Below are 22,979 nucleotides of genomic sequence, written 5' to 3'. Positions count from 1 at the left end.
ATTTTGTAAGTTTTTCAGATCTTATGACGTGCTTCTCTGGTAATAAGCAGGATTTATAGTGCTGCTATCTCTAAGGTGAACTTTAGATGTTCTAGAAATTTATCAGGAAGGGACCTGTTTGCTTTTGGATGAAGTACAGGGAAATAGAAGACTTACATCAAAAGTGAGCTATATTTTAATACTTTTTTGATTAAGGGATTTGGTTACGTTGCTATTGCACAATTCTTACACCTTCGGAATGTAGAGAGAGCATCTTTTACTTGACACTGAAGACTTAATGTAAGGGTTTTTGGTAGTTTGTTTTTAATGTGCTCTTAGGGTTTGTCCACAGTCTGGGCACAGCAGAGTTCCCGCTGTGTCTAGGGCGCCCCGGAAGTCCTCTGGTCATGTACCGTAACGCGATCACGCTGGGCTTGGCGAGACTAACCTTTGGAACACCAGAATCTGTGCTTTCTTCAAATCATAAAAGAGGCTAATTGATTTCAAGTACCTTTCAATTATTTTTGCTCCTTCCACAAACCTTTTCAGATTTAATTATAATTAAGTTCTCAACTAGCCATTAGTTGCAGTATACTGTGTAATGGAGTCCCTAAGGCGGTTTGACGTTGTAGTCAACACCGGCAACTCCTGCGGCGCACCTGAAGCCAAGCTGTATTGACTCCGTCTTTCCCTTGGATCCTTCAGCTGCGAAGAGAGGGGGGGTCTGCTGCATGGGCAACAGCAGACCCTCCATATCACCCTGCCCAGGCTCTGTAACTTCAGCTTCACTGGAGAGGACACTCCAGCGTCATCGCAAGATGTCGATTCAACACGGGAGGAGACAGATACCGTGTCACTCCTGAGTCGGACTGCACAACCATTCTCGGCGGTGCAGATAGACTCTTAAGAAGCTACACCATCGTCTCTCGAGATGGACGGCTGCCGACTGTGTAATGGGTGGCCAAAAAGTTCATATGGTTTTTTCTATAAAATAAAAGACACATTTTTCATTTTCACCAATAACTTCATTGATTTGGATATTTTGAGTATGTGGCTATCTCCTGAGTGGTATAACATTGATAGTTCTCAGTTAGTGTCCAATTTCATTGCTATCATCTTCAGCTGGTCTGCATGACCGGAGCATTGTCCAACAAGAAATCTCCAGCATGAGACTTTGCAAACCACTTTTGACACATTGGATCAGTCTCAGCGCCTCCTCCACACACTGCACAAATCTTTTGTGCATTTCAGTTGCACTTTTACCTTCCTTGAAATAATAAAGCATAATATGCCAATAATGTTGTGTATTTTCTTCCATTTTCAGTATTAAAATGGCTACACAAAAATTCACCAATTTTGATAACCTTTTTTGGAAATGCACTCTGATGTGACAGCTCTCACAATACAATCTAACAAAATTATTTCAAATGAAGTTAAAGACAACTATGAGCTACTGTATGGAAAAAAGGCGAGCCAACTTTTTGGCCAACCCTAACTTGGGAAGCAGGTTATATAAAAAATTCCAGCTCTGGATTCTGCCAGCAGCTCACTGCTCGTCCCCGTGGCCTTGCTCTCTCTGGAGTAGATACAGGAATCCCCCCACCTCTTGCACTCTCCTTCCGTCTCTGTTCTAAGGATGGCATGGTAGGAAGAACCGTGGTTGGGCGAATGGGAAATTAAAGCAGTCTGACAAAACTTATCTGGCTCTAGTGGTAAAATTATTTGAGGTGCTGTATTGAACTTTTTTTCTATACGTGTTCATTGAGGAACTTTCCACATTTTAAACTCTCCTATTTGCTAGGCTCACAACGTATTTAGATGTACAGCGGTGCCTGGAGTATTTGGGCTACTTGGGCTATTCCATACTGACTGAGCAAGAGTCTCAGGCTGCAGCCATTACAAGTGAGTATCCACTTAATTATTTTAAAAATCAGATAAATTTTTAAGATTTTACATTTATATGTAAAAAGTGAAAGTAAACATATCTTTGCTGCTCTTCCTTTTCTACACTGTTACTTGTTTTCCTTGTGATTTGGTAATATCTTTTGAGTTAAGATGCTTGATTTTATTGTTTATCAAAAAAGGAAAGCGTAGCCCTGGCTGGTGTGGCTCAGTGGATTGAGTGCCGGCCTGTGAACTGAGGGGTCACTGATTCAGTTCCCAGTTGTGGCACATGCCTGGTTTGTGGGCCAGGTCCCCAGTTGGGGTTGTACAAGAGGTAACTGATGGATGTTTCTCTCCCTCTCCTTCTCCTTTCCTTCCCCTCTTTCATAAATAAATAAATAAAATTTTTAAAAGTTTGTAGTACAAAATATTTTTTAAAATAACTTGCTACACACACACACACACTCTCTCTCTCTCTCTCTCTCTCTCTCTCTCTCTCTCTCTCTCTCTCTCCTTCTAGTTTACCCCCAACTTTACTCCTCTGATGAAAATCTGGGAGGGCCATGGGCATTAAAAGTATTGTTTTCCCTGTATTTTAATTTTCTTTGAACATTGAAAACAATGCCAATAACATGATCCTGATATTCATCTAATTGTACATCTCTCAGCTTTGTAACCATTTTCCACATTAGTAAATTTTTCACAAATCTTGTCATTCTTGCGAAGCAATGTCCTCCACTTAAAGAAAACCCATGGGTATGGAAATAACACACTAGGGAACTGATATTTCAAGAGTTTTTTACATTGTAATTGGTAGCAGAGAAATGCTGTATCTTGCAGGAAGCTTCAGCACAAGAAGACAACCAATCTTAAATTGACAGAACAAGTACCCTTTAACAGTTAACCAATTAGACAGTATTGAATTCAGCATCAAAGAGTAAGAAACTAATTGCTGGCCAGCACGAGGTTTTCTTAATGCAACAAAATACTGTGGACATCTTTCTATATCTCTAATTATACTTTTATATATCTTTAATGCTAAATAATGCATCATCATGTGGGTGTCCTATAACTTATTTAACTAAGCCATAATTATTGTGTGCTTTTTTTTTAATCTTTTTCAGTTTTTTGCCTCTGGTGAGCTTTGTTACAGTTGAATCTTTTAGCTACAGCATAAGGTCTCCTTACCTCAGAAAGAGATGCCCCACAGCTCTGCTGATAAAGCTTTGTTTTCTGGCCTACCTCTTTTACAGATCTACATTCAAAAGGCCAGTTAACCCCAGGGTGCATATCCCGTTACCATTTATAGATCTGAGAGAGTGCAGATTTGAGAGAACATATTTTAGTTTGTAACTTGTTATGACAATAACACACACAAAATCAATGAGATATAATGTTGGCTATATTATAATCTTAACTCATTTTTAGGATATGATTTTCCTTATGAAAGTATTTTAATATTATGATTAAATAAATTTCATTTGATTACCAGAAGTTCACTTTACAGCCATCTTTCAGAAATGCATCGTTTCCACTGAGTGAGGCCCTTCTGTATTATTTTAGTAATTTATTTCACACACAGCTTGACTGATTGTACAGTATGTTTGTTTATTGATAAAAGTGATAATTAGTAATATCCTATTATGCAGAAGGTAAAATGGGGGCTCAGTAAGTCTTGGTGGTACATAATTCACTTTTTTTTTCTTTTTAGTAACAAGAGATAAAAAGATAGACCTTCAAAAAAAACAGACTCAAAGAAATGTGTTCAGATGTAATGTAATTGGGATGAAAAACTGTGGGAAAAGTGGAGTTCTGCAGGCTCTTCTTGGAAGAAACTTAATGGTGAGAATTCTCAGAAAATAAAATTTTATCCAACAAACTTTTGTAGTCACAAGTTTACATATGTTTTTATAGTGATTAACCGTTTTAGATGATTACTAGAATTCGGTGACTTATGTATATTGGTACAGTCTAAATTGTAACAATAAACCTGTTGAACTGGCTTTGTATTTGTTTTTGGTTGTTGTTGTTTTTTACTATTTTTATTTTCAATATACTTTTTTATTGAATTTATTGTGGTGACATTGGTTAACAAAACTAGGTTTCAGGTGTACTATTCTATAATACATCACCTGTGTATTTTATTATGTGTTTGCCATCCTTTCTTTGTTTTTTTGATGATGTTAGCTCTCATTTGCCTTTTTTTTTTTTAAGACAGTGTTTAGATGAAGATTAAATGAATACACATGTGAAAGCCCTAACAGTGCTTGGCATGAAGTAAATGTATAGTAAATACTTAAGATCGAACGCTGAAATCTAATTCTGACCGCTGCTTTGAGTAAGGTGGCCAGATGAATCTCATATCAGATGAAATTATAGTATAATGAAAATTGCCAGCGGGTGTCTCTGGAATACAATTTCAATAATAGAGTTTACTTTTCAGCTACTGCTTCACTTGGTGCTGAACAAATGCATCTTTTGTCTTAAGACCTTAAGAACTAAGAAACATAAAGTCAATATCCCCTTTGTACTCAGAAATAATACATAGTGTAGGGAAGAATGCCTTTTTATTTATTACAGACCCACATGTATATGTAATGACGACAACTAGTTACTATAATATCTTACCGTAAATATTGAAATTTTTGGTTATTTTCAGAGGCAGAAGAAAATTCGTGATGATCATAAATCCTACTATGCGATTAACACTGTTTATGTGTATGGACAAGAGAAGTACTTGTTGGTAAGAAATTCTCTGGGACATAAAGATTATTGATTACTTGGTATATTTTTAAAAAACTTTGAAAACTAATTAGGTTTAATTTAATGGCTGTATGTAGAACTTTTGTGTGATTTTTTCTTTCACCCAGTTTATTCATTGGAATTAATTTCCTTGATATGTATTGTGATTACACGGGTATAGCTATAAGTAAAAATGTATCTATTTGTGTGCTTAATTGTATGTTAACTACAATAAGAAAGTAAAAAAAATAAAAAAGCCTTTTTACTTTTCCTTGCACTTTTATTTAAAAAAATTATCCTTTACTCTTAATTAGAAATTAATATGAAAACCTTAGTGCAGGTGCTTGATAATGTGTCTATGATCTGAATCGAGTTTTATTTAACAGTAAAGGAGTATAGTTAACAAATGTGTGAGCCTTTAAAAAATGATTGAAAGAAAGGTGTAACTGAAAATATACTATGAAATGCAGTAGAAAGAGCAGATTTCATTTTGAACCCTAGTCTGCCATGGACTAGCTCTGTTACCTCAAGCAAGTGGCTTACTTTCTCTGAGCCTGGATTTCTTACTAAGTTAGCTAATATGAGGAACTCCTAACAAGTGACAGGTACTGGAAAAAGTTCATTCCCTCTCTTTCTTTTTGGAAATAATTTATTCTGCCAGGCAAATAATCAATTGAGTTTTATACATATTTTACTCTTTATGATAAAAGTTCTTTGTCAGTTCCTTATTAAACCTTGTTTATCCCTGTTATTTTCCTACTAGTTCTACCTATTGCGAACTCAGTTAATACTGTTGACAGTTAGCTTTCCTGTTTTTATTGTTACGTTATTCTTTGTAAATTGGTATTTTGTTTTTATTGTTACATTATTCTTTGTAAATTGGTATTTTTCATGTCTGCATATCCATGCTGTTAATACTGTTTTATTTGGAATATGTTGAGTCACTTCCCCTTTCTCCTCCTCTACAAAGAAGCACTACCTTATATAACTCAGTACTGAATTTCATCTTGTTCGATTATTAACATATCACAGATGAGATACTTCTTTAGAAGTTTTTTAGTTAACATTGATAAAGTGTAGACAGTGAAGAACAAGAAGACCGTAGTGTATTGAGTTCTTTGTGTTTTTGATTGGTGGGGAGAAAAGGTGATGTGATAGAAAGAAAATAGACTTAGAATCATATCTGTGTTCAAATTTTGGTCTACTGATTAGTTAGATGTGTTATCTTAGGCAGTTGACTTAATCTCTCTAGCCTGTCTTAGCTATAGAATGTAGAGATGTGGGTAAAGGGCCTGCCCAGCACACTTCAGTCACTGGGTAAATGTCAGCTTAGTCACCACGTTTAATTCACAAAGTCAGAAGCTACTTGTTTGTCTGCATTTCCCACTTCTAAAAATGGTCTGAAAATTTATACTTAACTACTATTTTTTAAATTAGGAACTTAAATTAAACAAGTAATTAAATATCATGACTTTAATTATACATTGATATTATAATATTTATGTTTCTCATTATCTTTTTCTTTTTACAAGATGCATGATATTTCAGAATCGGAATTTCTAACTGAGGCCGAGATCATTTGTGATGTTGTATGCTTAGTATATGATGTCAGTAACCCCAAATCCTTTGAATACTGTGCCAGGATTTTTAAGGTTTGTTTCTCATTTGGTCTGTAACTAAGTTTAACTTTATATGGAGTTTGATGGAATTATAATGTGGTGTTTTCTAAGTAAGAAAATCATTTGTGGAGCTTTTTAAAAACACATACATCTGTGTCCTGTTTCCAAAGGTTCTCGTTTATTCTGAGGTGGTAAGGTTCTAGGATCTGTATTTTTAAAAACCTGTTTTCCACACGTGACTGATGTGCATTTCTGGTTAAGAACCTCTGTATTAATGGAAGGTCTTCTTGGCTATTAGGAATGCACATGGATTATATATTACCATTTACATCAAAAATAATTATAGAGCAAGGGGAAAAACCAGAGGCTTGAAAAGTTATTAGTCAAACTATATGTTCAAAGGAATTTATTCTATCTTTGTTTTTAATAGCAAAAATCGAAGTACCATAATTCAAATGTAGTTTAGTTGGTTATAGCGTCGTCTTGATACACCAAGGTTGTGGGCTTGATCTCCAGTCAGGGCACATACAAAAAGCAACCAATGAATGCACAAATAAATGAACAAATTATTGTTTTTCTCTATCACTCTCCCTCCCTCTCTCCCTCTCCCTCTCCCCACCTTTTTCTCTTTAAAACCAATAAATGAAAAATAAGACAAAATAATCCAGCAGACTATTAAGCAGCCATTAAAAATAATGGTTTTGAATTCTGAAAACATGTAGATTCAGTATTATATATTTTTAAATGTTTATATCCAGCATGACTGCAACTATATAAACATTTAGTATGTAAATGCATGTGCTTAATGACTAAAGGTAATATAAGAATAGTATGCTTGGGGGGGATTGCTGGGGGTGGGGGGTGCTGGGTGGAGGGTAGCAAAGGGGAAAAATTGGAACTATTGTAACAGTATAATCAATAAAATATGCTTAAAAAAAGAACAGTATGCTTTAGGTTAGAGGAATTTAGGTGGATTTCTTTTTATTTCAAAATATTGTGTCTTTTTAATAAATTTTTTTTCAAATTTTATTGAATCTGAAGAGCATAATAGGTTTATATCACCAGCATTAGTATTATGAGACTCACCTGGACCACTGCCAATCTTTGCCTTTTAGATCACTTACTCTTTGAAATTATTAACACTTTGCCTATCCAGAGAAAATTTTTAGTACCCATTTAATTAAACGGAGTAATTTTCAAACTTGTCATCAGATTTTTATTTCATTTTTTATTCCATAGCAACACTTTATGGACAGCAGAATACCTTGCTTAATCATAGCTGCAAAGTCAGACCTGCATGAAGTTAAACAAGAATATAGTATTTCACCTACTGATTTCTGTAGGAAACACAAAATGCCTCCACCACAAGCCTTCACTTGCAATACTGCTGATGCACCCAGTAAAGATATCTTTGTTAAGTTGACAACAATGGCCATGTACCCGTAAGTATTTGCTCTGTCATCATTTTCATGTTGCATGGTTCATAACAACATTGCATGCCATTATTAGCCATGAGGGTGGAATCTTTCTTTGTCACATAAAAGTTGTTCAGCAACAGAAAGAGACTTTGTAATGAGAAGGTACAAATTTGAATAAATACAAGTTTGGTTTGGGTACCATAATAAAATTATATGAACAATACTTCTGACAGTATTTGTATATTTTTGAGCAGGCTGTAATTATGTTAATAGAAGAGTACAATAAAACTCAGCTCCCCATCCAGCATTTAAAAAAACAATCTTACTGCAATTAAATGGGGCTGGCACATGTTGCTTTATGCCTATAAGGCATTTATTCCATGTGAACAAAAAGTTCATTTTTATATTTTTATGTTGAGTAATTGGCCTTAAGTGTGTGAAGGATCCTAAAATCTTTTATGAATTTAAATTATGGGTATGTTTGAGTTCAGGATACAATGTCATTTTTAAGTGCTATAAAAGGTAGTTGGAATTGGAATTCCTCTATGTAAATGTTTTACATTGTGTTGTGCCACAAATTTTATGTACATTTATTGTATATCTATACATGCATATGCGCAAGCACATAACTGTGGTCATCTTCATAATTAACCACCTGCCCTAAAATTGCATGGTTGTTACGGGCATTCTCCTCAAGTACTGTGTATAAATTCTGTTTTGTAACTAGCTAGTTCTTCAGGCAGTGCGTTTCTCGGGACTTTATAGTTTATCCTATTTATAATTGTTACTCTCTAAATTATTTTTCTTATGAAAACTACAGTATAAAATAGAATAATCATATATTGCTATAAACTTAGGTTTTTCAGAAAGGTGTTAATTTGTTAGTTTTCAAGTCAAAGTTGACTGCTACTTCATTAACTCAGTACTTTTTAAAAAATGTGGTAAACCCTTGAAATTCTATAATATTTGTGTTGGACAGCAAGTCATTCCTATTACTATAAGATAAGCACGACCTTATTTATTATGTGTTCTATCTTTGCTTTAAAACTCTCACGTATGTTATCTGCAGAGAGGATCATTACAGAGACAGACTCTCCCGAGACACGGGCATCACTGATAGAATAGAGAATTTGAGAAAAATCTGGGTCTTTCTAAAAACTGCGTTGTAAGTTACTTTTTCCTTATGGCTTCGGTGGCATTTGTTGATATTTTCTTATAGATGATCAAATCTCCTTTCTTGCCATAATTAACATTTAGTAATTAGCCAGAAACGCACTGCTTGGTCAGGCTTACTTGCCTAATTATATGTTACAGTGTCTTTACTGTGTAAATGCATTATTTAAATCTTATTAATAACTTCAACTGTGTTTTTAGATCTGCATCTTTAAAATATTTTACTTCAGTTTTGTGTGTGTGTGTGTGTGCGTGTATATGATAAATGTACATACTTGGATACTTGTCTATATGGTTAATCCCAAACTCCTTCTCATGAAGCATCTCCCTGTTGCTAAGCATACTTTGCATCCCTCCTTTTGGTGGGTGGAGCCTGTGTATGTTGAAGAGTCAGATTCAATTTATAAAATAACAGATGGATTCCAGTATGACAGCTGGCAGTGACTTAGTAGCAGTGATATGTTCATCATCACAAGTCAAGCTTTAAAAAGGAATGTCTTGAGCCTGTAAGAGTTTTTTAAATAAATTAATTGTTGTTTTTCTTCATGTTGGCAATTAGGCTTTATTGGGATGCTGCTACTCTCCACAACCATGCCACCTGCGCTGTGGTCTCATCAGCTCTTACAGCTAAGCCAGTCAGTATGGCCAGTCCTTTGACTGAGCAGCCTCTAAAAAATGTTCAGATGTTACAGGAAGTGATGGCACTGATTCATCAGGTGGCGCTCTTCTGAGGGGGTTCCGTGCCAGTACCTTTTCCGGGGTGGTGTGATGGCTCTGTATGTCTGAGTGGCTCGGACCACTGAGCAGTCATTGGAGACCCCCTTCTCTGGTTGTTAAGGCGGAGGTGAAATGGGTTCTCCGTGTGCCTGTACCAACTAGCACAACTCCATTCAACCAGAAAGGAGTCAGAAAGCCTCCCTAAATTCCGTATCTAATACCAATTGGATCCATTGTTGATTTTTACATTCTTACCCAGTTTCATACTATCATACATAGCTGCTGTGTTTTAGTAGCAGATGAAATTAACCCTCTATTTTATTCAAGATGAAGCCCTTTGATTTCCTTTGGGAACCAGAGTGCTTGATAATTAAAGACAGTGTTGCTCATATCTCGTCAGGGTTGCATATACCCATCTTTTGACTTTTTTTGTTTATTTGTCACTCCCTTCCTGGTTTTCAGGCATGTGAGTATGCTGAGGGAGGAGGAGGAGGGAATGGTTATTTAAATATTAGCAAACTTTGTCCATTTGGCGGGTGCTATTAATTACTCAATTTTTCTTTTTATTAATTTAGATGAGGGTGCCATCTATTGCTGTGCATATTTATTCCACTATAACTCTTGAAATAATAATTCCATCCCCCTTTGTCCTTAGATTTTCTATAGGGAGGGAGGAGGGAGCTGTCTATGGCTGCTGACTATATTTTTGGCATATGTGGAATTCTGCACAACTTTAGCATGCCCCACACTGTCCTTTTTCTTAGTGTTGCTTATGCCTAAGTCTTTTTTTAAGTTTTGGCACACCCCGACTTGTGCCATATTTGTAAGTAAGAACTCAACTCCTGTCCTTCTGTGTGTTTTCGCAGCCATGCCCGGTTACGCTGTATGTGCACCTGCAACAGGTGTACATTTTGCATCTGTCAGAACTTCCTCAACTCAGACTTGCTGCAATCTGTAAAGAACAAAATCTTCACTGCAGTTCTTAACAGGTTCTTAACTTTATTTACTGGGTACCAGGCATTCTGTTAAAATACAAAAGAAAAAAGTGGATAACTATTTATTACGTAGATACTCACTACAGAGACGACAAGTTGACTGATGCCCAGCTAACTTCCATTAGAGTTCTCACTGTGATGACAATGTTTAGAATTGGAATCATTCTTAATAATGTCTTTGAATTAATAGATATATTTAGGGGATTATAAGATTTTAGTTTAGTTTTGTTTTTCCTAGTAAGGGAGGTAAAATATCTCTCATATTAGAGGATAATATATGTAAGAAGATTGAAATCTTTTGTCTGAGAGTTGTAGAAATAAATTAGGACATTCGTAGTAAGGAAAAGACATGTTGGTCCAAAATGTTATACTGTATTTAGCTTACATTCAAATAATACAACTTATTGAAACCAGTGTGAACAATATCTTGGGTTTGAAAAAATTATCTGTTATAAGGATCTGTAATATTTACTTGAAAGAGCATGGTTTCTGGAATTGAGGATAATAACCAACTTTAAGGATTCAAAAGAATATGGAAAAGAAAAAAGGATCTGTAGTACTAGTTTTTGAGGTCTTCATAATTGAGTCCAAAACATGACATATGCCTAGAAAATAATATGCTTTAATAAAAGAAAGAAAGAAAATAGGATATATACATTCCCTCAAAGCAATGAACTTGGGAGGTTGTATTCTTATTTTGGTCATGCTACCTTTATTCAAATTGATTTTACATTTTGTGAGTATTTAAGGGCCTATGTAATATTAATTTTTATCTAATGTCAATTTTTTTATGTGTCTAAGGATGAATTAGGATTTTGAAATCATTCAAATGTCATTGTCATCTGAGCTTGATATAGAAGGCGTGACTCTGAGACAGTGGGACTGCATCTTACGGGAGCCAGAAACTGACTCCGAAAGCTTTCTCAGAAAGCTGTGGTGAGGTTCTGAGCGCCAGCAGCTCTGCGATAAGAATGCAGCCATCTCAGGGGACTGCTTTGAAGGGATTGCCACACTCATTTGGTGGTCAAGTTCTGCCTCTGTCCTGTGAATGGCATCTCATAAAGTAGTAATACAGATTCTCTCATGACGACTGTGAAAAACTGCAGGCTAGTTCAAACCAAACAACATTCAGGAGCTCTGATTTGGAAATGGTAGAGTTGGAAGAGATTCTAAAATTCTTCTGGCCTAACTTCCTATTGGAATGCCTTCCTGAAAGAGTGCTGTTTATCTGCTGATGGCTTTCCTCATTGGAGAGGGTTTTTGCTCTTGCTTTTATTTTTTAACTAAAATGATTTCCCTATAACTCTTTTTCCTTTAGTTTTAGTTCTGCCCTTTAGAACAACATACGACTATTCTACTCCCTCTTCAACATAGCAATCCTTCAGACATTTGAAGACGGCCATCATGTCTCCCCTAATTTTCTCTTCTCCAGGTAGAACATCCCCATTTCTTTCAGCCTTTTCTTAAATTGGATGGTTTAGTGACTTCATCATTCCTGGTTGTCCTCATCTCAGGGCCCCTTAGGTTTTTAGACCACCTCTTCAAAGGTGCACAGCGAGTGGAGGTCAGCGCTCCCGGTGCGAGCCGCCGCATGTTGCCCAGTTAGGACAGCACCTAGCTACTGCATGACTTGGCGTTCTAGCAGTCCCAGCCCTCTGTGGATGCACATTAATCTTGGGGTTAATTGAAACCAGATTTTTTTTCCATGTGGAGTGCTATTAAGGCAGTGTCCCCTCCTCTCTAAGTGTATATTTGCCATTTTTAGTTGACTCTTTGAATCTAATTGCAGATACATATGTATCTCTATTAAATGTCATATTCTTTTTGATCCATTTGTTCTAGCTCAGTCATTTCAAATATTATTTTTGTCATTTGTCCCATTATATATATATCTCAGCATTATGTTATTTGCAAATTTGGTAGATATGTCTTCTTTATGTTTCCAGTGATTAAAAAATATTGTTGAATTCCTAGAGATTGGAGAGACAGAGAGAGAGAGAGAGAGAAAGAAAGAGAGAGAGAGAGAGAGGTAAAGCAAGCCCTATAGCACTATACTGGAGAGCTCTTTCCAGTGACACAGGTCCACAGTTCTTGGGGAAAGATTATTCTGTCACTTAAAAATATTATCCAGTCCATATTTTATCTTATGAGAGATTTCATGGAGGGCTTTTTAAAAAAATTCATTATATAATTTCTACCACATTCTCTTTATCTACCAGCATAGTAATTTTATCTAAACAGGAAGTAACTATTTGGAGTCTTATTCTTGGTGAGCCCACCTTGGCACCTAGTAATTGCTGATCACAAATCATCTCTTTTATTTATTCTAGAGACTCTTGATTGTCCAGAATTGCAGGTTGATTTATTATCTGCATTTTAATGACAGTTTTATTCTTTGATTGGTTTAGTCAGCTTCCAAATAAAATAGATTGGGTATACATTATTGGATGAGCTTGCTCATAGTTTACTATGTACAGTGATACTCAAAGAGAATACATTTTGTCATATCTATTTATAAACTAGAAGTAATTTAATGGTAATGTCGAGATACATCACTGCTATGTGGTAATCAAGAATGGAAGGAATGAAAAAAATGAGGAAGGAAACCAGTGTACCTTTCCAAGAACTCCTTCCTGATCCCGGTAGTATTTCAGTAATTTATTATAGAATAGAAGTACAGTGGAAATTTAAAGTTGTATACTGAAGTCTCTTCTAGTATACAAAAGGATGTAGGTAAGATTGGTGGGGATGGAGGCCCAATTTAAGTGCCCACTGGGTCTGGGTGAGTATGTGAATGAGAGAAGGTGGGCAAGTGTAAGAAATAAGAGGGGTGAAGACTGTGCCAGGCCCTGTCTGAAAGAGACCCCCACAGCTCAGCTCTGGCCATTCGTTGTACAAGCCTGATGTCACCAGGTCTTCTGATTCTGAGATTAGAAATCAGGATTTTGATGTGAAATTTGCTGATATTTAAATCAAAGCAATTAAATTTTAAAAGTACTAATCAAAACAAAGCATATTTACAGGCCACCAATTTGCAATCTCAGTCTTAAGTATAGCTTAAAGTTGTAAAAATGAAGGCATACATACACAAAAGCACACCTAAGGAAGGAAAATATCTCTCACCCTCACGCTGTTCTTCCTTTTACTCCTTTCTTGTGAAAAATGTGAAAAAGTTTCAGGGTGCTGAGGTGAGAGTGGAATCACCTTATCCTAGTGTTTCTCAGGTTTTAGCAATCTTTGGTGGTTTGTCTCCATTGGTTTACTATGTTAAATATATCTTTTTTTTTTTTTTTAATTGATTTTAGAGAGACAGAGATCAGTTTGTTGTTCCACTTATATATTCATTGGTTGGTTCCTGTACGTGCCCTGACCGGGGATCAAACACACAACCTTGGCGTATGGGGACAATGCTCTAACCAGCTGACCTCCTCCAGCCAGGGCTAAATATATCTTAACATTACATAAACAGAAAGGATTGATTGAGTACAAGTCGCTTAAGAATTTTTCACTGTAATTCAGTAGGGAGGATTCTCACTTAACACTAAGTCCTAAGTCTTCGGTTTTAGAAATCCGCCATGCCTAGTATTTGATTTAGAACTGTAAAAGAGCAGTTTTTAAGTTTTTATTTAAGCTGAAAGTTTCATCAAATGTCTGCAAAGAAATCGATAGACAAATATTCATACACGTTGGTCTCAAATCAGCACATTGTTTTAGTGTGCATGTAAAAATTTTGATAGCTGAACTAGAAATTACTTCCAGAGATAATACATGTTTGAGGCCACATTTTCCCTTTATCACACACCCCACCTTGATTTATTTATGTAAATACTTAAGTCCCTGCTTTGGATAGGATCTCCTTTGCGCTGGGGCAAAATATGAAGATGAAGAAGATAATGGACTTACCTTTAAGTACATTTCTAAATATTATGTTGTTAATTTTTTTTTAAACTTTGGTTATATTTTCAGTGACCTTAGTCCCATGCTAAAAAAGGAAGTGCTATATAATCTGACCGTGAGAAGATTTAAGCCTATTAGTTTTTACTTAGTCAGTTTTAATAGATTCATGTCTAAAATTGTCCATTTTTTTCCCTAGCTGTGTGTCTTTGACCAGAAAAGATTGTCGTTTTATTCTTTTGGAGCTTATTTACTGACAGTACAGATTTTAAGTACAAAGTAGTAATACATTTTTTCCAATTTAATTGAATGTATATTGATTTTAATACTGATTTTGAAATATGAGAAATATTAAACTATATATCTGACATGTAACTTTGGTAATTACGGCCTCCCCCTTCAGATCTGGATAGGATCATGTTTTTCTTTAGAATAATTTATGAATAGCTGGAATTATTTGAATTTAAATACATTTGGAGGAAGATTAACGTGGTCAGATGATTTTAATATTTGGCAATGCTTTCACTTCAAATAGGGTAAATCATGTTACTGGGGAAATAGTTTTTGATTATGTTTTATTATTAATATATTCCTAAATATCTTTTTGATGTGAAAGTGTTAAAATGATTATGTAGGAGTGAGCTTGATTGTTGGTTTGAACTACCCAGAATTTCAATTTATTAAGTATTTGTTATTCTGACTTCAGAAAACACTCCTACTTTGCATGAAGATGTTACTATACTGTAGTGTGCTGTGAACTTTATTGTCCCTCCCTTTAGGTGTTTGTTTTCATTTGTTTGTGCCACTAAGTCATTTTTTAAAACTCCTTTGAATCCCTTTACTAGCTAATTTTCTGTGTATAATCCACTCTTCCTGACCTATAAATCAATCAAAATTGTTCACTTTAGTTTTTGGGTTTTTTTGGTGTGATTTTCCTTGATGTTTATTTTGGTTTTAGGATTTCTTTTATTCCATCTTATTATTTGCATTAGCCATATAAATTACTTGTTCATGTTAATTCTTAAGTTTGGTGGCTGCATTTTACTTTTGCAGCCAGGGCATGGTTCACACTGACTTTTTACAGAGACCCAAAGCTATGGTGGACAGTCATCATACCCTTGCAATTTCTCACCCTATTTTTAAATGTATTTTTTAAGTTAGATGTATGTGACATTTAAACCATTCATTAATGACTACTTAATTTGTCTGTATTGCTTTAATAACCAGCTAAATTCTTTTACACAATTTAAAATCATGTTCCTTAATAGAAGAGGGCCCCCCCTTTTTTTTGAAGAGAGGATTTTACTATTGTCATATGAAAATGAACTACCTTTTCATAGGATTGCTTTATGAAGAGGATAGTTTCCACAAATCTTAATGTTACAGAGACTGTTGGAAATGTAAGAATTCTTAGGATGTTATCGTTATAGTAAAATACTGTAGGCAAGAAAGTCTGTCTAGTGTTTAGTTTCATATGAAACTTCTGTATTCCTTCTTTGAATTTGGATAGTCATAAGTTTAAACTTATCCAAGAGATTGTGTTGTAGATTCTTATTAAGTAAGCTGCTGCTGTTTATAATTTAAAATATTTTTGCCATTTGGTTAGTATATTAAAGGACACACAAGGTGGAGTTTGCTTATTCTGACCTTTAAGTATCAGTAGTTATCATATAAAGATTATGTTTCCCATGGCACATTTCCCATGTATCTATGGCCATCTAAATTTTGATTTTTCTAATGCTTGGTAAAGCATTTTTGACATTGATGCACACCTGTGTCCTTTTCCAAAGTATGTTACTATCTAGGCATGCTCAGTTAACAGCTTTCTTATGATTTTTGTGTTGTAATTCATCTTTCTTGGATATTATATTTTGATTTCTTAAGGTTTTTGAGAAATAGCCTACTAGTTCAATTAGGAAAATTGTCATTATTGAAATTATTATCAGCAGTAAAGACACTTTTATTACAAATTTTAAAAAATTACTTCACCAGGCAGAAGCATTGAGAGGAATAAAATCAGGGAGGTTTAAAGTTCTTTTTTTAAGAAGTGAGTTATTGCCCTGCTCAGGTGGTTCAGTTGGTTGGAGCGTGGCCCCAGACATTTAAAGGCTGCAGGCTCGATGCCCAGTCAGGGCACATATCTAGGTTGCAGGTTCGATCCCTGGTCAGGGCTTGTACAGGAGGCAACCAGTCAGTGTTCCTCTCTCATATTGATGTGTCTCTCTCCCTCTCCTGCTCCCACTCCTCCTTCCTCTCTCTCTAAAATCAATGAAAACATATCCTCAGGTGAGGATTTTTTTTAAGTCACTTATTAAAAATAAAACTATAGTTTTGGTGACCTCAGTACAGCTTTCAACTTGAGATGTGTAATTGAAATAGCAAAAAGCTGTATATGATATCTATGAACACTAGTAACTTTAGAGTACATGTATTACCATTATATAGGCTATTTCAGATTATTAACTTAAAACTCGATACCTGAGATACATATATGAATAGAATTATAAAATTAGAAGATAATCCATATTAGTGCATTTGTACACCTCCGGGTTCTGTTTGGAAAGGATACAATGATGAGTGAGAAGAATGATAAATAGGAAATTCAAGTTTATTTCTGACAAGCTGCATGGGAGGACTGATAAAAATGTCTGGTAGAACTACTGGTTCTACTCTCTTAGCTTTGTTGCTTTTGAGTATGTACTGCTGTAGTTTTCTTTTCTTCTGCATAATAGCCTGCAACCTAAGACAAGGTTAATTGATATCTGGATCTCACTGAATTCTCCCCCTTTCCTTACATTCTAATTTTTTGAGGACTTTTAGATCTCTTTAATATAGTTTCCATATCCCAGATATATAATGTCCTGTGACATACTACAAAAAAACAAGATTAAAAATACTCTATTTGGGAATTTAGAATGGATTTAATGCTGTTGAGCACTTTAGAATTTGATTATTTTTTGTTTCTAAATATTACAGTTGATAGCATTCCCTTTACTCATTGGTTAAAGACATTAAACCAATAAAGATTTTGGGTCATGTTCTTATATTCACCATAAATTGCAGAGTTAATCAAAAGCATCTTGTATACCTTCTTTAAGGCATTCTGTGCAAAAGCACGTGGGAATTTTGGTCACTGTTACATGCCTAGTGTGACTACTCACAAGCATATTCTTTTTTTTTTTTTTAATCCTCATCCGACGATATGTTGACTGATTTGAGAGAGACAGTGATCAGTTGCCTACTATATGCGCCCCAATTGGGGATCAAACCCACAACCTATGTATGTGACCTGACTGGGAATCGAACCCGGAACCCTTTGGTACACAGGATGACACTCCAGCTAACTGAGCCATCTGGCCAGGGTGCAAACACAATTCTTACTTTAACTCTTTATTGCCTGAATTTTGAAACATTTCCTTCTCTCTGCCTTATTAAGTAGCAGCCTTAATAATACCCAAGTCCAAACATGTTGATTGGCTTCCACACCTGTGTAAGGAAAAGTCCTTACATAGTAGTTTTTATTTTATTTTATTCTTTAAATATTTTCATTTATTTTTAGAGAGAGGGGAAAGGTGGGGAGAAAGAAAGGGAAAGAAACACCAATGTATGAGATAAACATTGATCTACTGCACCCCTGCACACCCCTAACCAGGGACCTGGCCCACAGTCCAGGCATGTTTCCTGACTGGGAATTGAACCAGTGGCCTTTCAGTTCATAGGACAGTGCCCAACCCACTGAACCACACCAGTCAGACCTACATAATAATTTTTAAAAGAATATAAAATTATATAAATTATTTTGCAGCTATGTAAGAAATACATAGAAAAAGTCTAAAAAGAAATACCCCAAGTTTTAATTAGTTGCTTTAAGTGAGTTAGGACTGCAGGTGATTTTTTTCCTTCCTACTTTTATTTTGTACATATCTTACAATCTATATGAGCATTACCTTTTTAATATGAAAAAAAAACTTTAAGAAGCAAAAGCATGCAATAAGATATTATAATTTATTCTAATGACTGTGAGTCATTTTGAAAGAATTATACTTTTGAATTGTGGAAGAATTATTTTTGCTTGAATTTAGAAATGAATTGAAAAGCATATTTATATAACTGTTAACTCTGCTTCTACTTGAGACCTAAAATGACAAAAAAGACTCAGTTCTTAACAGGTATGGAATACAACTAAGATGGCACTATTTCTATTCAGGTGTTGTCAGTTCCCCTAAGCAATGACAAACGCGCCATCCGTTATAAATGCTTTCTCTTCTAAATAGAACCTAGTTAGTGCTGCTTTTACATGCACATGGTAAAGGCATAACATAGGTCTCTAAGTAGCTTTCCATGACCAGAAGTGTGGTTTTCCATGTCTAAAAGTGCCTGAAACAACTACTATAATGTTGATGGAATCATTAATATATATTTTATGAGGTAATAGTTGTTGAAGTGTTTAGCTATATCTTGGGCATGTATCTATATTGTTTGTCATATGTAAATATGAACTGCTGTTTTGCCTATTGAAGGCTATACTACAGCTTGGGGGAAATAATTGCTATCTTGAAACGCAAAAGAAAACTAAGCATTAAAGTCAGCCAGAATACATTATTTTTTTGAATGCTAATACTTTCTTAAAATACAACAAAGGAAGCCGTGTGCAACAGATTCCATTCTTGAATATTTATGAGAAATTATTTTGACTGATTTTAATGTGGTTACAGCTAACTTTAATCCTAATCAATTTCTTTCCCTAAGTTAAAAAATAAATGTAAAAAAGTTTTAGAAAAATCCTCTGTCAGTGAAAATGCACAAAAGTCACAGGAAACCAAACCTTGGAGCAGAAGCTCTCACGCACTTTTAACCTGCGTTCTCACGGTCGAGTCTATACACCTGTATTGACTTGGAACTGTAGACTTTGAAACACTTATTATAGGTCCATAACCATCTATGAGTTTGGGATATTAGACCCAGTTTTTCACAGATGTGTTTTGTAGTTTTTGATAGTCTGGAATTAGAAGCATCTATAAACTTAATAATTGTCAGCGTCATTTTAAACAAATACTTACGGCCACCACATACTGGCAGGTACAACTTAGGGTGTTAGTCTCAGTGGCTTCCCTTACTGTTTCGGGTCGACGAAGACCAGCCTTGAGGGGTACAGAGAAGATGTATACGGCAGCCTTAGGTTGCCTCGCCTGGTCTGCAAGGGTTTTAAAGCATACATCCAGACAGACTTTTCTTAAATTCGCAGTTTGCTATAGAATACTTTCATTTTAAATAGAGAAAGCGTGAGGTGCATCATACAGGGCGGCAACCTCGTCTCCGTGTGGGCTGTTTAATTGAGAGGCGCTATTTTCAGCGCCGTTCCTTTGTGAACTCTGCTGTGAACTGCAAACTGTGTGCGTGTGTGTGAAGGTTAAGAGCCCGGGTGGCCGAGTGGGGCGCCGCGCTGTTAGCAGACGACGGAGGCAGCATAGCCCACCAGGTGCACGCCGTCCGCTCCGTGGAAGATTCCATCTTCATGGGGTCATCCCGTGGTCCGCTCTGTCTTGAAGCCAGGTAACAGCTCCCACACGCAGTGGGTTGGCCTTGTTGGAGTTTTTCCACCTGGAAAAACTAAAACCTAAGTATAAATAAATAAATAACTAGAACGTTGCCCGTTGGAAGAACTAATTCACAAGGTGGAGTGAATTTATGTTATCCATTTGCTTTGTAGAATAATAACTATATAAGGAGTGATTTTTTTTTTTAATAGAAACTGGGGAGGATAAGAAGTTGGAGTGCTGTGTGTTGCTTTCCCAGGGTGATAAGCATGGAGTACTCTGGATTGTATAATAGTCTTGTTTCTAGGGACGCACAGATTGCATTTTGTGATAACTAATCTGATTGGTCACTTTCACTATTACTGAGGCAAAGTAGTTTTGTACAATCTATATTCTTGGCTCTTAGCTCTTTTGCATATGTCAGTGTCTTGGTCTTTTAATGATTTCTGACTTTTGCTTCAAATCTGTTTAACTTTATTGTCAAATAACCTGAACTAGCCAGTCTCTAAGCTCTTAATTCTGTGAGTTTTCTATAACACTCAGTTGCATTCACTTAACTAAAACTCTAGTGGTACTTGAATAAAATGTCCCAACCTTTGCTTTAAGCTGTATCCTCTTCATGGTAAGCTGTCATACTTGAGACTCTTGAGGGTGCTTAGCAGTGTTATTAACTGAGCATGCTCACAAACTCAGTTTGTGATACAGGCTGTCCCTGTTCTTGTCATGCACACTATGGCTTTTTTTTTTTTTTACATCATTTACTTTTCAGTTCATCATGTTACATTACGTCCTTTAGTTGTTACCGTTGTCACTGCCTGTCTAATACCAGGGTTTGTTTGTTTGTTTTTCCTTTCTTTAATCAGCATTAACTAAATTAATGCAAACTGGTAAATCCTCCCCAACCCCTTTGGTATCATTTTGGTAAATTTTTATGGGGCTCACTATTTCCAAAGTTGACTTCAAGCATTGCTCTTAGAAAAGTATTGTCACTTGTCACTTAACTGCTTACAAGATAGTTTTTGGTTCCTGGGGGCTTGAGAATGCACATGAAGTTCCATGAAATTGACTCTCAAAATTGTGAGATCCCTGTCTTACATTTCATTTTGAACGACCATGGCGATATTAAAAAGCGGTACATTGATTTGCCTAAGTTCTTCATTTCCCATGTGAAGAAAATGTATAAAAATTTAGGTTAACTCCCAAATAGTAGCTAATTACAAAGACATTTATTTTTATTAATGTCTACTTTATAAGATAATGATTAAGCAGTATACATGTGGCGATACTGATAAATATTTTTGGCAAGCATTACTGTATGCAATTAGCCTGACAAGTGTGCTAATACTTCCCTACAAGCAGACTGTTAATACGGGTATTTTCATACTAACCATGTTTTAAACATTAATTCTATTTTCTGACTGCAGGCACGTGACCCAAGCTGACCTCAAGAGCTCCACGTTTTGGCTTCGAGCAAGTTTTGGTGCTACTGTTTTTGCCGTTTTGGGCTTTGCTATGTACAAAGCATTATTGAAACAGCGGTGATTAAAAAAAAATACTGGCCCCTACCAAAAACAAATCCTTTTATGTACATTCTGAATGCTTTAAGTTCTGCTAGAAATATTGACATATTTATACATGCAGAGTTACTTTATTAATTATTTGTAATTCATGATAGTTATAACTGCAGTATTGGCTAGCATATGGAAAGAAACAGCTTAACAGCTGAACTAAAATGGCTAACTTCCAGAGGCCAAAAGGGAATATTTTGTAAATAATGTACATATGCAATCATGACATGGTCTCCCAAACTGAGCTCTAGAGATGATATTTCTAGACTTTCTACATGGTATTAGAGCTCAGTTGACTTACTCTCCTAGGTTTAAGTCAGCTCAGAGGTAGTGTTTACTCATGGATCACTTATTTATTTCACATTTACTCAGAATGATCTTTGCCATTTTCTCTCCGTTTTTAAAAACAAACAAGTCACTGTCAGCTAACCAGCACAGGTTTCTTTCGATCACTTACCGTAGGCCAGCCTCGAAGCCGTGGTGCAGTCTAGAGGACGGTGTAGCTGAGTGGGAGGCTCTGCTTCAAGGAGGGGTAAGCTAAAGCAGTTAGCAGAGGGGTTATTACGTGATTATGTTGCTTCCTTTGTCAATATGTTGAATTTTATAGCCCTTTCAATCAAATGAGAAAAAAGATTTGTATATTATTGATGTTTTTAGTTTAAATAAACAGTCCCCATTACTACTATTGAATTTCCTTCCAAAGTGTTAAACCATTCTAGAATGGCTGTGTCTGTTATAGTGCATTCCAGTAGCTGCATGTGTCATGAAGTGATCTACATCTGGCTAGGACAACCCAGAAGCAGCACTTTTTTAAATGGTAAAATAAATCTAATGAATATAAACTCTCATGATAAACCTATTTTTTTCATCATTGACCTTTTCAAGTATTTAAATAAATAATCACTGTGTACTGTGATCTTGAGTTTTTTGTCCTACAAAGGAAATATTTCTGTACAGATTTGAGTGAAATCCTGTGCTATCTTTTTTATCTTGAAAAGTATTTTTTATACAAAAATAATACTCATTAGGAAAGAAGACAAGTATGATTTGTGCGTATAAGAGGAAATCTGTTTTAAAGTTGTGGGGACATCTAGTCTTAGAAAAAGCCATTTGTTTTCCTCTGCATGTACCTAACTCATGTGGTTTCTGAGTGACGTACATGTTTGTTTTCTCCCTGAGCATGTACTTTCCCCCCTTTACTATTCCAAGGAATGTTTTCTCGTAAGGTCACGCTTCTTGAACAGGTGGTAACAGCATAACTCACTAGCTGTAGGCTGGTAAATGACATGGGCCATGTTTACTTGTGTACTTCCCTGTCTCCCCTCCCCCATGTTTATTCTAAATTTGAGGTCGCCTCATTTTCATTATTTTCTGAGAGAATCCCATTTACCAAGTAAATTTGTCAGTTACACAGCCTCCAGTGATAGTTCATTCTTCCCTTCCAAGTTCTTTC

At 35.6% G+C, this 22,979-nt stretch overlaps 1 protein-coding gene across 8 annotated transcripts in view; it reads left to right on the top strand.

Annotated features, from left to right (window-relative positions):
- RHOT1 (ras homolog family member T1) overlaps positions 1-22,442 on the top strand; it is a 53,926-nt gene extending 31,484 nt beyond the window's left edge. For 2 of the 8 annotated variants that reach the window (XM_090290477.1, XM_090290479.1), the window contains exons 14-22: positions 1,781-1,881; positions 3,575-3,705; positions 4,523-4,606; positions 6,138-6,257; positions 7,464-7,666; positions 8,712-8,807; positions 10,399-10,521; positions 19,831-19,974; positions 21,383-22,442. In XM_090290477.1, coding sequence (XP_090146603.1) covers positions 1,781-1,881; positions 3,575-3,705; positions 4,523-4,606; positions 6,138-6,257; positions 7,464-7,666; positions 8,712-8,807; positions 10,399-10,521; positions 19,831-19,974; positions 21,383-21,500 — 1,120 coding nt within the window. In that variant the 3' untranslated portion in view covers positions 21,501-22,442. Of the gene's footprint in view, positions 1-1,780; positions 1,882-3,574; positions 3,706-4,522; positions 4,607-6,137; positions 6,258-7,463; positions 7,667-8,711; positions 8,808-10,398; positions 10,522-11,845; positions 11,960-19,830; positions 19,975-21,382 lie in introns of all 8 variants that reach the window. The other 6 variants (XR_016513910.1, XM_090290478.1, XM_090290480.1 and 3 more) reach the window with 6 other exon arrangements.
- The last annotated feature ends 537 nt before the right edge of the window (positions 22,443-22,979 follow it).

This window comes from Furipterus horrens, unplaced genomic scaffold (genome assembly GCF_987537825.1).
Source record: "Furipterus horrens unplaced genomic scaffold, mFurHor1.1.pri manual_scaffold_11, whole genome shotgun sequence".
Classification (NCBI taxonomy): Eukaryota; Metazoa; Chordata; class Mammalia; order Chiroptera; family Furipteridae; genus Furipterus; species Furipterus horrens.
The sequence above is the reverse complement of the archived record's forward strand: the minus strand, read 5'-3'. Positions and strand labels throughout refer to the sequence as shown.